Source organism: Somniosus microcephalus, chromosome 18 (genome assembly GCF_052327205.1).
Source record: "Somniosus microcephalus isolate GS21.2 chromosome 18, FLI_Smic_1.0, whole genome shotgun sequence".
Taxonomy (NCBI): domain Eukaryota; kingdom Metazoa; phylum Chordata; class Chondrichthyes; order Squaliformes; family Somniosidae; genus Somniosus; species Somniosus microcephalus.
The window spans coordinates 13,827,101-13,842,909 of NC_141004.1; the positions used below are offsets into that span (position 1 = coordinate 13,827,101).

A 15,809-nucleotide genomic window follows, 5' to 3' on the forward strand; every position below is an offset into this window, starting at 1 on the left:
TGCCACTCTGTAGCTTGCTAATAAAAGGTGCACGAGGGCAGTCTAAGGTTATTTGTCCAACAGTATGAACTCCACTCCTGTTGGGAAGTGCCTCAGCCCTTTGAAACACAGTTGAAATCTGCACCTAGGGAAATTGCAGGCATGTTGGCCAACCAAAGCAATTCATTTCTTAGCAGCGCATGTACCTGGATATCTCTGGCCCTCTCATCTGACTGGTATGCCACTTTTTCCTCCATACTGGCGAGTTCCTGTTTCAAGTTAGACATTTCATTTTGATGAAGCTCGGTCAGATCATTCAGCTGCTCCTCCAGACGCTCGTACCTGTACAGAGAATTACAAAACTACTATGAAAACAAAGATAGCACAAAGCAACAAACAGCTTTCTTAAATTGGTCCCTGTCCTTCGCTCAGTGTTGGTTGAACCATTACCAGGAATGGAAGAGGAATGGTGTATATAGTGGTTTCAGGGTCTTTATCTTGCATTCTTAAAAATCAGACCATGGATAATCAATGCACTCCTAGGCTATGCCTTTGTCACTAAGGGTCCAGTAGGAGATGCATCCTGGCCACTACTTGGCACTTGCCACTGAAATTGATGAACTCATCAGGGGCATTACTCTGCTGGTGCACTGTTCGCTTTGACAGAAAAAGACTTGCATTTATATAGCGCCTTTCTCAACCATCGGACGTCCCAAAGCGTTTTACAACCAATTTTCTTTTTTGAAGTGTAGTCACTGTTGTAATGTAGGAAACGCGGCAGCCAATTTGCGCACAGCAAGTTCCCACAAACAGCAATGTGATAATGGCCAGATAATCGGTTTTTGTTATGTTGATTGAGGGATAAATATTGGATAACTCCCCTGCTCTTTTTCAAAATAGTGCCATAGGATTATTGACATCCAGCTGAGGGGGCAGACGGGGCCTCGGTTTAACGTCTCATCCGAAAGACAGCATCTCAGACAGTGCAGCACTCCCTCAGCACTGCACTGGAGTGTCAGCCTAGATTTTTGTGCTCAAGTCTCTGGAGTGGGACTTGAACCCACAACCTTCCGACTCAGAGGTGAGAGTGCTGCCAATGGAGCCACAGGTGACACTTTGAAAATAAGGTAGAGACAGGATTTTCAGTGTTAAGAGGACTGAAGAAAGGTTAGAAAAAGTTGATCTCTTCAGCCTTGAAAGGAGGCAAATCAGAGGTGATTTGTAGAAGTACACAAGAAACTACGTGGGATAGAAAAGGTTAATCGCTAGCACGATTTCAAATTAAACTGCAACTGCTGGACAAGGGGACAAAGTACAAACTGGGACAAGTCTGGACTGATATCAGGAAGCATTTCTCCACATACAGCGATTAATACTTATTTATTGTTAAGAACATATTATCATGTACTTATTTGGAAGATTAATAGATTTCCTGGAAGTCGGAAGATATGCTGTTTCAGACCATGTATTATTGTGCTGTTAATGTAGACCTTTGACCCTTTATTGCCACACAGTCTAATTGTTGTTAAGTACAAACAAGATAAGGTCAGAGTGAATTGCAGATTTGAAGGTGCTTATTAATTTCAGCCTCCAGGTTAATGACCACAAAAAGTGGGTAAATGGAGTTGAACAGGCCCGAGGGGCTGAATGCCCTAACTCCTGTTCCTATGTTCTCCTTTAAAAAAAAGATTGCTTTACATCTGAAAAAGTGCAACACTTTGAAGTGTAAGAGCCAGAATATAATGGATGCTCGCTACATCTACCCTGCATCACCCATGGCATTATTTACAGTAGTTGGATGATTATGCTGTTGTGGTAAGGACTAGTGTTACATAATTCAATCTAGTATTCTGCCATTAAGGTGGAACAGCATCCTTTAATGGCCCTTCAATTGTTGTTAGATCAGAGTTTAATTGTTTGGTGAGGAACTGTGCAGATTGGACTATGCTTGTAAGTTTGTCAGAACACCCAGCATTAATTGGCCGAACAAAAAAACAAGCTTGTTTTGCATCTATATCAGAGACACACACACACACACACACATCAACAAAAGAGGCACAAAAGAGGCACATTTATAATAAGAGTATTGGTGAAGTATTGACTGAAATTATATGATCAATTTAAGCGATCGATGTTAATTTTTAAATTGTAGCAATCAAATATGCCATTAAAGAATAAAATTTAGTGAGCTTATTAATTAATTTATTAAGCTCCTACTTGATTGGAGGCTGAGTGTTCAATAGATTACAGGAGTTACTGCGTGCCTTGCTTGTAGTGTTGCTAGGTGGCCCTCAGCTGCTCATTCTGTAATATAACTGAGGATGATGTGCTGAGCAGGAGTGTATGTAGCAGACCCGTTTTGGGGATTTTTGGCTGATGCGGCAGATGGTTTTCCATCGGTGGGTATTACATGAGGCTTGAAGCTGGCAGGAAAGGATTTGGGGCTGGTATTTGGAAAGGCTGGAGTTGGGAGCAACAGGCAGGGGCAGGAAAGGTAGGGCTCAGGAGTTGATACGATGGAGTGAGCAAGAGGAGAGGTTGGAGCCTAGCATTAGAGCATGGGCGGGCAGAACATAATTTGGGATCTAGGCAGGGAAGGAGTCAGGACAGCCGGAAAGTGGGGAGTGAGGGGAGACAGGACCTGGAAACAACCGTAAATTAAGATTTGGGTGTAGGCCTCAGAAGATGTTTTTCGGGGTGTGAAACATGCAAGTGTACGAGTGGCAATGAGGATTTAATTGACTTTGATTAAGTTTTCATACATTTATAATATAACAATGTCAATAATGGTGTTTTATGAAAATTAATAATTTTCTACATAAGCTAATAAGCTGGAAGAAATTTACCCGAGTAATACAGTTGCCTGAAGAGAAGTGTGACAGACAAGTTTGATACTGGATGTGTGGCGGAGAGGAAACCGCACGACACCTATGGATAGATGATCTATCACGAAGGAGAGATGCAGGAGGCATTCAAATATAGCTACAGAAAATGCTCGATATACTCAGCAGGTCAGGCAGCATCTGTGGGGTGAGAAACAGAGTTAACGTTTCAGGTCGGTGACGTTTCATCGAAACTGGAAGATGTTAGACATGGGGTGGGGGGGGGGGAAAAAGGAAAAAGGGGGAAGGAAAAGAATAAAAGGGAGAGGTCGGTGATGGGGTGGAGGGCAGGAGTGATTAAATGACAAACGTGATAATGGTGCAAAGCAAAAGTTGGCAAGTGTAGAAATAAAAGATGGGTCCAGAGGAGGTGTAAATGGTTACTGAAGAATAGCAGAGGGGGAGGGAAGCATGGACAATCTGGCGAAGAGAAGGCAGCTCTCATGGCCCGGGAATGCAGGAAGACCCCAGGGGTACAGACCGGCAGGTCCCGTACCATTTACACCTCGTCTTCCTGCCCCCGTTTTTCTGCCTCTTGTACTTGCTGAAGTGCTGTTCCATCTCTTAACATCATCCAGTTCAGATGAAAGGTCATCGACCTGAAACGTTAACTCTGTTTCTCTCCCCACAGATGCTGCCTGGCCGGCTGAGTGTTTCCAGCATTTTCTGTTTTTATTTCTGATTTCCAGCATCTGCAGTCTTTTGCTCTTGTTGAAATAGAGTTAGTTGACCACAACCAAGGCTGCAGTCAGGAGCGCTACAATTCCCTGGGTTAAGGAGAGAATGAAGATAAAAGTCACCAGGGGGTCCCACTCCCAATTGCTGTGAAGTGCATGTATTTGGACATCAGGTAAAGTCAGGAGCAGACTTGGCAGTAATGTAACTGACAACGTTTGTCATCTAGGCTTCCTTGAAACCATATTCCAGTAAAAATCTCCGCCTGCAGGGCAAGCAGGGGAAAACAATGATGGTGGGGAGGGGGGAGAAAGAAGTTTAATAATCTTATACTAACTAGAACTTGTTATATTGTTAACCTGGTTTTCATTAGTGCTGGGATAATTGGCTGTAACACGCAAAAGTTTCAATGTGGCAGATGCTTCCACAAAGAGAGGGAGGGAGAAAAATAAATAAGAAACAAAGTTATGTGGACATGCTTTCCTCTTGGAAACCAAAAAATAGTTTCCTGCACCAGTGACATTTTTCCTCTTAAAATTAGATTTAAAAATTTGACAATTTGCTTTATTATAGCCCCCTCCCCCAAATAATTTATGTAGCCAAATGACAGATTTGGAAAATAAATATATTTGTGCTCATTTAGCTTTCCACGCACATTGCCAGCAGGTGCACCACATCTAAACAGCCGGTGACATTCTTGTACTTGTAGAAGTCCGTGGTAGGCAGCACCACCACCAGCTATTTCAAGGTACTGCAATGAGACCAGCACAACTGTTTTGTTCTAACCAGCTGCTTTATACCACAACATTTACATCAACATGGCTCAGTTGGTAGCACCCTTGCCTCTGAGTCAGAAGGTTGTGGGTTCAAGTCCCACTTGAGCACAAAAATCTAGGCCGATGCTCCAGTGCAGTGCTGAGGGAGTGCTGCACTGTCGGAGGTGCCGTCTTTCGGATGAGACATTAAACCAAGGCCGTGTGTGCTCTCTCAGGTGGACGTAAAAGATCCCATGGCACTATTTCGAAAAAGAGCAGGGGAGTTCTCCCCAGTGTCCTGGCCAATATCTATCCCTCAATCAACATCCACTAAAAACAGACTATTTGGTCATTATCACATTGCTGTTTGTGGGAGCTTGCTGTGCGCAAATTGGCTGCTGCGTTTCTGACATTACAACAGTGACTACACTTCAAAAAGTACTTCATTGGCTGTAATGTGCTTTGGGACGTCCGGTAGTTGTGAAAGGCGCTCTATAAATGCAAGTCTTTCTTTTTTTTCAATCCTGTTCACTTCTCACTCTGCACTAATTTGGAAGTGTAATTCTGGACAGGTAACATTAATAGGACGACAGAGCTTTGTGTCTGCCAAACAGTTTAACTATTTAAATTTTAACTGGCCAGAGTTTGAACACTACCTCAGGCTATATGGTTCTGACAGATACATGTAGTGAGGCTCTGTACATTTTACAGAGTTCTCCATGTTTTAATAGCGTGTTGAAGGACCAGGGTCATTCCTTGTTTGGGGCAGTGGCGGGGGTGTGGTGGTGGCTTCGGTCAAATCAGGATTATATCTAAGTTGCTTTCTTCCCCTTCTGTGAAGTTCCCTTCCACACCAGCCCTTGCCTATCAGGGCACTTGCCAAGTCAGGAACTGTGCTGCCAGTCCATGGTATAACGTTAGCAGTCTAACAGGACCATGCATGAACGCATCGAGTCATCAGGCTGCTAGATCCCAGATAAGTTTTTTTGCCCAATCTTTCTCCCTCCCCCCTCCTGAAGGCTCTGATTGATGCAGGGTTACTGTTTCAAACACCCTCCGGTCCCTCGCGTGTAAGTCAGCTATTCGAGCATGGAGGGCATCACAGCCGAGCCCTCACCTGGCACCCACACGTGCATGATTTAGCAGAAGTCACCAGATAACGATCAGGAGGGGAAACCCAGGCTAACCTTGCCCCCTGCCTAGCTTAGGGGTGCTTAGACCCAATGTAGCACACACCAACTGCAGCCCCAGCTGAAATGCACTCCAGGTAGCCCTGGTGCACCTTAAAAGCAATTTGACGAAACAGGCTTCTTTGTCTCCGGTAGTGTCGACCGACTGGTTCTGAAATGAAAAGGGGCTCTTCAAAACGGTGAACGTCACATATTCTGAGAGCTACATATTGGAGTGATCACAAGGCCGTAAAGTCACCAAAGGGGGTCAGATATCATCTAAAATGCAGCTGGACAAAGATTGCATTGGAGGAGAGTGCTTACTGACCTCGAGGTGAAACGGGACCTTTCGCCATGGACTATATTATTTCATAGCTATCAGTGAAGCCTGAACGGACCAATACTGTAGTTTTAGGAATGGAATTGAGCATCTTGACACATAGCTACCATATCTTGCTTCAATTTGGGGTTTGTAAACCTTCTTTCTCCTACATGTAACCTGCATGCTGATGGGAATTGGGGTAAGAAAGGGGAAGGAGAAGAAAGTTTGCTGGGACAGGCCCATGCTTGTACTTCATGACCTGTGTGGACATCCGTTTCCCTGCTCCTCAAGCCAATATAGATCAACTGTAAGCTAGATACCTGTATCGTTCTTCTTGCAAACACTGTGTCATGTAGGCATAGTCTCTTTGTAGCTGTCCTTTCAAATCTTCCATTGCGTCCTCCAGATGCGATTGGCTATCTTTAATTTCGCGAAGCTCATCCAGGATAGTATCGAAATTGTTATGATGGCTGTCCAGTGTATTGGATTTGGGGCTCCCCATGCCTCCAGCCCCTGCCCCAGAGTTACTCCCACCTGCAGAGCCGGAAGTTGCACTGGAACATTCGTCCTCACTTCCATACTTGGGGCTGGACACCAGTGTAGCGCTGCCGCTCAGAGTCCTGGCGGTCTCCTCCTGGTGTGACTCGTCCAGTGTGTCTTTCAAGTGGGCAATGTTGTCGGCGCTGCCAAACTTGTTTCGTATCAGGCTGGCAAATTCCCGCGGTTTGGAAACTACAGCCGTGTGAGTGACTTGAGAGAGACCGGACAGGCCGCCCTTCACACCTTCCACTACACCGCCGCCAAATCCACTAATTCCAGCTCGGACGTTGGCGCCCACATCCTTTAGACCTTGCTGCATGTCCCGTAGAACATCCTTTGGCTGCCTCGAAAGACCATTTTGTTCAATCTCTGTAAAAGTTAATTTAAAAATTTGTATTATGAATGAAACGATGTCTGTACAATGTAGCCTTTTTAAAAAAATCACTCTTAAATATGCAATGCCTCATAAATGCTCATTTTCCATCTTTTAGATCTTCAAGTGCTCTGTTGCACAGTAAAGGGACTTTCAGGCAACCTGCTCCCAGGCACTCATCAATCTGCAATTCGGCACTTAGACGTACACAAGAACATAAGAAATAGGAGCAGGAGTCGGCCATTCGAGCCTGCTCCGCCATTCAATGAGATCATGGCTGATCTTCTGCCTCAAGTCCATTCACCGGCCCAATCGCCATATCCCTTGATGCCCTTACTAGTCAGAAATCTATCAACTTCTGTTTTAAATATACCCAATGACTGAGCCTCCACAGCCCTCTGGGGTAGAGAATTCAAAAGAGTCACCACCCTCTGTGAAAACATTTCTTCTCATCTCAGTCCTGAATGGCCTACCTTTTATCCTGAGGCTGTGGCCCCTGTTTCTAGACTCCCCAGCCAATGGAAACATTCTCCCAGCATCCACCCTATCAAGCCCTGTAATAATTGTATAGGCTTGAATGAGATCCCCCCTCATTCTTCTGAATTCAACAGAAGTATGCAACAGAGTCTAGATTAACTCATCCTTGTAATTTCCCAGCCCCACGATGAAGCACCAAACACTGGTTCTATACCTCCCCGATAAAATGGCGGTAATCCAGAATAGCTGTAAACAGAAGCACAGATTATAATCCATTTTAAATTACTGCTGTAATAATTGACTAGATCTCATCATCACGTATGAAGCCGAGAGGTTATCCATTCATTTAGTTTTCACTTTTCTTTCCCCCCCATCTCTTTTGAAGTCTGCGGCTGATACTTGGGTGCAGTTCCACTGGATACCTAGCGGGAACGGAAACCCCGAATGATGTTACAATCCTTAGCTCAGATGCAAATTGTGGTGTCCCAGCTGCTGCTCGAACACTAACTCAGCACAGACTGAGGATTAAAGCTCAGACCTTCTGCTGTGTGTTGTTCTCCCATGAGGTCAGTGAGGGAGCCATTCCTTCAGTTTCTGCACCTTACACTATAGATTAAATGAAGAACAGTTAGTTAACTTATGCTGTCAACTAACCTTTTCAAATGAATTTCAGGCTTTTAACTCACCACCTCTCACCTGCAATACTGCTTTAAAAAAAAAATCTAAGTGGCAATTAGATTTCAAATGGCTAAACCCTAAATATTAATGATGAACAAGGGCGCAGGGGTTACAAGTATTTTTCTGTGGAACTCACTCAGTGCAGCTGGAGCGCTGCAAATCCAGGTGTGAAAGCATGGAAGCAAATGTCAATGGGCCCCAACGAGTGTATTCCTTCCACAGAACGTATACAATTTATCATATTGTGGACAACATCTCTCTCTCTCTCCGTAGGAACATGTCCAGATAAATGCTGCCTGATCCCCAAAGATAAATCATGCAAAATTTCTGAATCTTGATCCTCGCATCTGGACTACTGAACCCTGGCTTGCTGACCGCCACAGATATCCTGCCACTCGTTCTCACCCCAGCAGGGATGGGCACCATTTATTCTTCTGAAATACATTATCAAATATGTTTATTCTTAGAATTTTATTTTCCCATTTTCCTAACGAAATATTTATCTAGCCTTTTTGAAATTCCGTATTGTTGGGAGTGTAAGCACCAAAAAACCCCCCACAGATTTTCTTCTGCCTACTTATCTGGAATTCAAAAAAGTTTTAAAACTTTCCGAAAATCTTCAATTTCCATCCTAGTCCGTTTCTATTTCTCGGTTTCACTTTCTATTTCGGGCAGGGGAATTTATCCACCCTGGCCTCAGGTTTCATTCCCTTCACTTTCTGCTTCCACAGAATTGTTGGTGTCGGCAAAAACAAAATGCCTGTCAAAAACATTTCGAGCGGAATTGGCCCACTCCACTAAGCCGAATTTCAGTCCTTGGATCCACTGGTTCCGAGGAAAAGTTTTCTTGTTACCCTGTCCTGAGCATAGCACATTACAGAACCGTGAGCACAGAATTTCATGCATTTGTTTGAGTTGTTCGTACCCAACAACGGCGGGGTGGGGGGGGGGGGGGGCGGCGATGGGGAAATCATAGAGGCAAGTAGGACCTTCAGGGAAACCATCTGGTATAATACAGCCATTCAAAGCAGAATATCCTAGCTTTGATTCCTAGTCTGTGCTAAGTTAGGCGATCATGCCCAGTGCACAATAGGGCATTCCAAATAGCCGTGGCGACCCTGGGGTGGGTGGCACTTAAATCAATCTGGGTTCCCATTCCTAATGGCAAACAAGTGACCTTTTGTGGAATGTGCATTTGTCCGGGCATGGAGCGAGGACTGAATTAAGCTCAGTTTCTGATCTCTCACACTAGAACAGTCAGTCAACACTCACCAACATAGCGGACCTGATTGGAGAGGCAGCACCGGAGGTAAATAAAAGCGGCAGCGAGGCTCGAGAGGCCCCGAAGCGGGCCTGATTGGAGCGAGGCAGCACTGGAGGTAAATAAAAGCGGCAGCGAGGCTCGAGAGGCATACCAGTCTCCGAGCTCAGAGTGAGGGAAGTAAAAAGTAATGACAGTGTGACATCACCAGGAAGCAGGTAAGTGATTGGTTGGTGAGTATTTCTCTCTTTATAAACTTTAACTCTGTGGTTTATAGTTTTTAAGGTCTCTGTGGTGTAGCAGGGACTGTTGGTAAACCAGGCCCCTTAAGTATATCATTTAACTGTAGTGTAATTGGTGGGATTGATTTGATTTAATTTAATTTCAATTAATTAAAGGGTAAGTCATGGCAGGAGAGCTCGGCCTCGTGGCATGCTCCTCCTGCGCTATGTGGGAACTCAGGGACACACCATGTGTGCGGGAAGTGTATCCAGCTGCAGCTACTGGCAGACCGCATTGCAGCGCTGGAGTTGCGATTGGATCCATACTGGACCATTCGCGATGCTGAGGAATTCGTGGATAACACATTTGATCAGTTGGTCACACCGCAGGCAAAGGTTGGACAGGCAGAAAGGGAAGGGGTGACCAACAGACAGAGTAGTAGGCGCAGGCAGGTTGTGCAGGGATCCCCTGTGGACATCTCCCTCTCAAACAGATATACTGCTTTGGATACTGATTGGGGGGGGGGGGGGATGGCTTATCAGAGGAAGGCAGCAGCAGCCAACTTCCTGGCACCAGGGGTGGCTCTGCTGCACAGGACGGGAGGAAAAAGAGTGGGAGAGCTATAGTAATAGGGGATTCTATTGTAAGGGGGATAGGCGTTTCTGCGGCCACAAACGAGACTCCAGGATGGTGTGTTGCCTCCCTGGTGCAAGGGTCAAGGATGTCTCAGAGCGGCTGCAGAACATTTTGGAAGGGGAGGGTGAACAGCCAGTTGTCATGGTGCATATAGGCACTAACGATATAGGTAAAAAAATGGGATGAGGTCCTAAAAGCTGAATATAGGGAGTTAGGAAGTAAATTAAAAAATAGGACCTCAAAAAGGTAGTAATCTCAGGATTGCTACCAGTGCCACGTGCTAGTCAGAGTAGAAATAGAAGGATATTTCAGATGAATACGTGGCTAGAGGAATGGTGCAAGGGGGAGGGATTCAAATTCCTGGGACATTGGAACTGGTTCTGGGGGAGGTGGGACCAGTTCAAACCGGACGGTTTGCACCTGGGCAGGGCCGGGACCGATGCCCTAGGGGGGAGTGTTTGCTAGTGCTCTGGGGGAGGGTTTAAACTAAAATGGCAGGGGGTTGGGAACCTGAACAGGGGGACAGAGGAAAGGGAAACAAGGATAAAAGCAAAAGATAGGAAGAAGAAAAACAAAAGTGGCAGTCAGAGAAAGCAACGGTTTAAATCAAACATGGCCACAGTAAACAATAATTCTAATTGGTCTAAGAGCGTTAAAAAAACAAGCCTGAAGACTTTGTGTCTTAATGCAAGGAGCATTCGGAATAAGGTGGATGAATTAGCTGCACAAATAGAGGTAAACGAATATGATTTGATTGGGATTACGGAAACATGGCTCCAGGGTGGCCAAGGCTGGGAACTCAAAATCCAGGGGTATTCAATATTCAGGAAAGATAGGCAAAAAGGAAAGGAAGGTGGGGTAGCATTGCTGGTTAAAGAAGGGATTAACACAATTGTAAGGAAGGATATTAGCTCGGATGAGGTGGAATCTGTATGGGTAGAACTGAGAAATACCAAGGGGCAGAAAACGTTAGTGGGAGTGGTATATAGAGCTCCAAACAGTAATGCAGAGGTTGGGGATGGCATTAGAAGGGAAATTAGAGAAGCGTGCAATAAGGGCACTGCAGTCATCATGGGTGACTTTAATCTACATATAGATTGGGCTAACCAAATTAGTAACAATACTGTGGAGGAGGAATTCCTGGAGTGTTTACGGGATGGTTTCCTGGACCAATATGTCGAGGAACCAACCAGAGCTCAGGCCATCTTAGACTGGGTATTATGTAATGAGAAAGAATTAATTAGCAATCTTGTTGTACGAGGCCCCTTGGGTCGGAGCGATCATATGATCTAATTCTTCTTTAAGATGGAGAATGAAGTAGTTGACTCAGAGACTAGGGTCCTGAATTTAAATAAAGTAAAGTATGATGGTCTGAGGCGCGAGTTGGGTAGGATTCATTGGGGAATGTCACTCAAAGGGTTGACGGTGGATAGGCAATGGCAAGCATTCAAAGACTGCATGGATAAACTACAGAAATTGTTCATCCCAGTTTGGCATAAAAATAAAACAAAAAAGGTGACTCAACCGTGGCTAACAAGGGAAATTAGGGATAGCATAAGATCCAAGGAGAGGACATATAAATTGGCCAGAAAAAGCAGTAAACCTGAGGATTGGGAGCAGGACAAAGGGATTAATTAAGAAGGGGAAAATAGAATATGAGAGTAAGCTAGCAGGGAACATAAAAACTGACTGTAAAAGCTTTTATAGATATGTGAAGAGAAAAAGATTGGTGAAGTCAAGCGTAGGTCCCTTGCAGTCAGAATCAGGGGAATTGATAATGGGGAACAAAGAAATGGCAGACCAATTAAATACATATTTTGGTTCTGTCTTCACAAAGGAGGGCACAAATAACCTCCCAGAGATGTCAGGGAACATAGGGTCTGATGAAGGGGAGGAACTGAAAGAAATCAGTATTTGTAAGGAAATGGTGTTAAGGAAATTGATGGGACTGAAGGCCGATAAATGCCCAGGGCCTGATAATCTACATCCTAGGGTACTTAAGGAACTGGCCCGAGAAATAGTAGATGCATTGCTGATCATCTTCCAACATTCGATGGAATCTGGAACAGTACCCATGGATTGGAGGGTAGCTAATGTTACCCCACTATTCAAAAAAGGTGGTAGGGAGAAAACGGGGAATTACAGACCGGTAAGCCGGACATCGGTAGTGGGGAAAATGCTAGAGTCCATTATAAAGGCTGTAATAGCTGAGCACTTGGAAAACAGTGACAGGATCGGACAAAGTCAACATGGATTTACAAAAGGTAAATCGTGCTCGACTATTCTACTGGAATTTTTTGAGGATGTAACTGGTAAAATAGATAAGGGAGAACCAGTGGATGTGGTATATTTGGACTTTCAGAAGGCTTTCGATAAGGTCCCACATAAGAGGTTAGCGTGTAAAGTTAAGGCACATGGGATTGGGGGCAAGGTATTGACTTGGATAGAAAACTGGTTGGCAGACAGAAAGCAAAGAGTTGGAATAAACGGGTCTTTTTCCGAGTGGCAGGCAGTGACTAGTGGGGTACTGCAGGGATCGGTCCTTGGACCCCAGCTATTCACAATATATATTAATGATCTAGACGAGGGAACTAGATGTAATATCTCCAAATTTGCAGACGACACAAAGCTGGGTGGGCGTGTGTGCTGTGAGGAGGATGCCGAGAAACTCCAGGATGATTTGGACAGGTTGGGTGATTGGGCAGAAGCATGGCAGATGCAATATAACGTGGATAAATGTGAGGTTATCCACTTTGGTGGCAAAAACAGGAAGGCAGATTATTATCTGAATGGCAATAGATTGGGCGAAGGGGAAGTGCAACGAGACCTGGGTGTCCTTGTGCAGCAGTCGCTGAAGGTAAGCATGCAGGTGCAGCAGGCGGTTAAGAAGGCAAATAGTATGTTGGCCTTCGTAGCGAGAGGCTTTGAGTACAGGAACAAGGATGTCTTCCTGCAGTTATACAGGGCCTTGGTGAGACCACATCTTGAGTATTGTGTGCAGTTTTGGTCGCCTTATCTGAAGAAGGATATTGTTGCCATGGAAGGAGTTCAGCGAAGATTCACCAGGCTGATACCTGGGATGGCGGGAATGACGTATGAGGAGAGATTGGGTCGATTGGGCTTGTACTCGCTGGAGTTTAGAAGAATGAGAGAGGATCTCATCGAAACTTATAAAATTCTGACAGGACTGGACAGACTAGATGCAGGAAGGATGTTCCCGATGGTCGGGGAGTCCAGAACCAGGGGTCACAGTCTAAGGATAAAGGGTATGCCATTTAGGACAGAAATGAGGAGGAATTTCTTCACCCAGAGTGGTGAACCTGTGGAATTCTCTACCACAGAAGGTAGTAGAGGCAAATTCATTAAATATATTCAAGAAGGAGTTAGATATATTTCTTAAGGCTAAAGGGATCAAGGGGTATGGGGAGAAAGCAGGGACCGGGTACTGAATTTGGATGATCAGCCATGATCACATTGAATGGCGGAGCAGGCTCGAGGGGCCGAATGGCCTACTCCTGCTCCTATCTTCTATGTTAAGAGTGGCCACATGGCCACGATATCAGAAGATTACCGGGGACACAGAACCATACCCCAGTACAAATCAGCTCCTTCAGGACAGGAGGGGAAGCAAAAGAAATTAAAAAGCAGTATTGCTCGGATGAAATAAAAGCAGAAAATGCCGGTAAAACGCTCAGCAGGTCCCAGCAGTTTCAGTTTTTATTTCAGATTTCCAGCATCCGCAGCATTTAGCTAGGTGAAGGCATTTCAAAGATACTCCAGAACAGGTTATTGATCATTCCTGTTTAAAGTAGCTAGAATGCTAAATTTGGATGGGCCAGAAATCCCTAATGATCCACTTCCAATGATCTTCCTAAAAATACTTACTTGAAAAAAAAAAGTTAATTTCAAGCCAAGTGTTCAGTGGGGGTGGGGAGAGAGAGAGAGAGAGAGAGAGAGAGAGAGAGGGAGGGAGGGAGGGAGAGGGAGGGGGGGCGCTGAGCAAACTGGAGCTACGTGTTCTTACCCACCTGTGCCTGGAGTTGGTTTCCAAGGCACTTTGTGAGACAGAAAGAGATGACGAAGTGAGATGATTGGTTCAGGCAGGAGTAAGATAGAACAAGCTGAACTAAAGTTCCACTCATCCCACACAAACTAAAGCATTTGCTTTTAACTTCAGAAGAATCCTCCTCGTCGCTGGAAAAATTCACCCTTAATTCTGACTTCTTATTTTTCTCTCAATTTTCCTCCTGTGTTAAAAGTCAAACTGAGCGAGCTAGGGTAGACATAGCCAGGTCTCCTGCATTGATCAGTGACCCATCCTGGCAAGTCCATGTGTGTAAACTTTGGGAGAGGACATGATCTGGCACATCAGTAAAAGCCTGCCAACTCACTGTTTTGTGAGGACTGGTGCAACTACCTGGTAAATGTGATTCACATCTTCAGGAGAGGATCTGAGAGAATTGGTAAAACAAAAACAAAAAAGAGTAAACGGGTGAATTAAAAAAGAAAACATTTTCTTAATTAAACTTGAAAAAAAAAATGCAACTGACAACATAATACCCTCTTTAAGGGAATAGTTACCAAGATTAACCCTTGGCCCCTTAATACTATGGCTCCCACACCATCAGAATATAACATAAGAAATAGGAGCAGGAGTAGGCCACACTGCTCCGCCATTCAATAAGATCATGGCTGATCTTCGACCTTTGCTCCACTTTCCCGCCCGACCTCCATTATCCCTTGGTTCCCCTAGAGTCCAAAATCTATCGAGCTCAGCCTTGAATATATTCAACGACCCCTCCAGAATTCCAAAGATTCACAACCCTCCGAGTGAAGAAATTTCTCAGCTCAGTGCTAAATGGCCGACCCCTTATCCTGAGACTATGCTCCATAGTTCTAGGCACTAAAGCCAGGGGAAACAGCCTCTCGGCATCTAAACTGTTAAGCCCTCTCAAAATCGTGTATGTTTCAATGAGATCACCTCTCATTCTTCTAAACTCCAGAAAGTATAGGCCCATTCTACTCAATCTCTCCTCATCCCAGGAATCAATCTAATGAACTAGTTTCAAGATTAGTTTCAACTCCAGTTCTCAATGTTACCTTTTAGTTTTCTGTGGTAGTGTTCTAGCTTCTTGTGCAATTGTGCAATGGTCTGTGCCGATTTCTGGTTCTTCTTCTCAAAGACCTGCTTGATACGGGAGGCTTGCTGTTTATCTGCATTGTTGGCCAGCTTCAAGTACTCTGCTACATTATCATCCCGTGCAGTCTGCTCGATTTTTATCTGCTCTGTGATTTTCAGGATCTTCTGGTGAAGGTGGTCTATGGCGGCTTTCGTCTTATGAGGATCTGGGGTCCCGTCGGGCACGTCGAGGCTGATGTTGGTGTCTGAGCCCCCATGGCTGGTGTTTGCTGGCAGGCCGAGTGTACTCACATCTCCCTTTTCAAGCTGAAAGATGCAGAAAAAGTTCAACTTTGTTAAGACAATTTGTAACATGCATATCCTTTTTTCCCCTTACAAATCTCTCTCGTCTTCTCTTGAAGGTGCTGACTCATGCTGGAGTACAATTCCCCAGGCATCTGCAGCTAACCCGGTGACAATGGCCATTCATGTGTGAGTCTAGTCAGTGAGCATCAGCAAGGGCAATGAGTATCACAGCCAAGCCCGATCTTGTTCTCACTTGTCCATACAGATGCACTTTCCAGCAGGGGTGACCGGATTGAATCAGGAGGAGGAACCCAGACTGATTTCACTCCCCTCACCCCAGCCCAGATACACTTGCGTTCCGGCAGCCTGTTTCACACCATGCCCGATCTTCCTTTCCATTGAATTCACAGTGTGA

General features: G+C 45.0%; 1 protein-coding gene across 3 annotated transcripts in view; it reads right to left on the minus strand.

The window, feature by feature from the left end:
* LOC147105037 (transmembrane and coiled-coil domains protein 2-like) overlaps positions 1-15,809 on the minus strand; it is a 150,202-nt gene that overhangs the window by 15,359 nt on the left and 119,034 nt on the right. For all 3 annotated transcript variants that reach the window (XM_086011071.1, XM_086011073.1, XM_086011074.1), the window contains 3 exons: positions 15,070-15,415; positions 6,103-6,691; positions 186-321 (listed from right to left, as the gene is read on the minus strand). In XM_086011071.1, the coding sequence (XP_085867197.1) occupies positions 186-321; positions 6,103-6,691; positions 15,070-15,415 (1,071 nt within the window). The remainder of the gene's footprint in view (positions 1-185; positions 322-6,102; positions 6,692-15,069; positions 15,416-15,809) is intronic.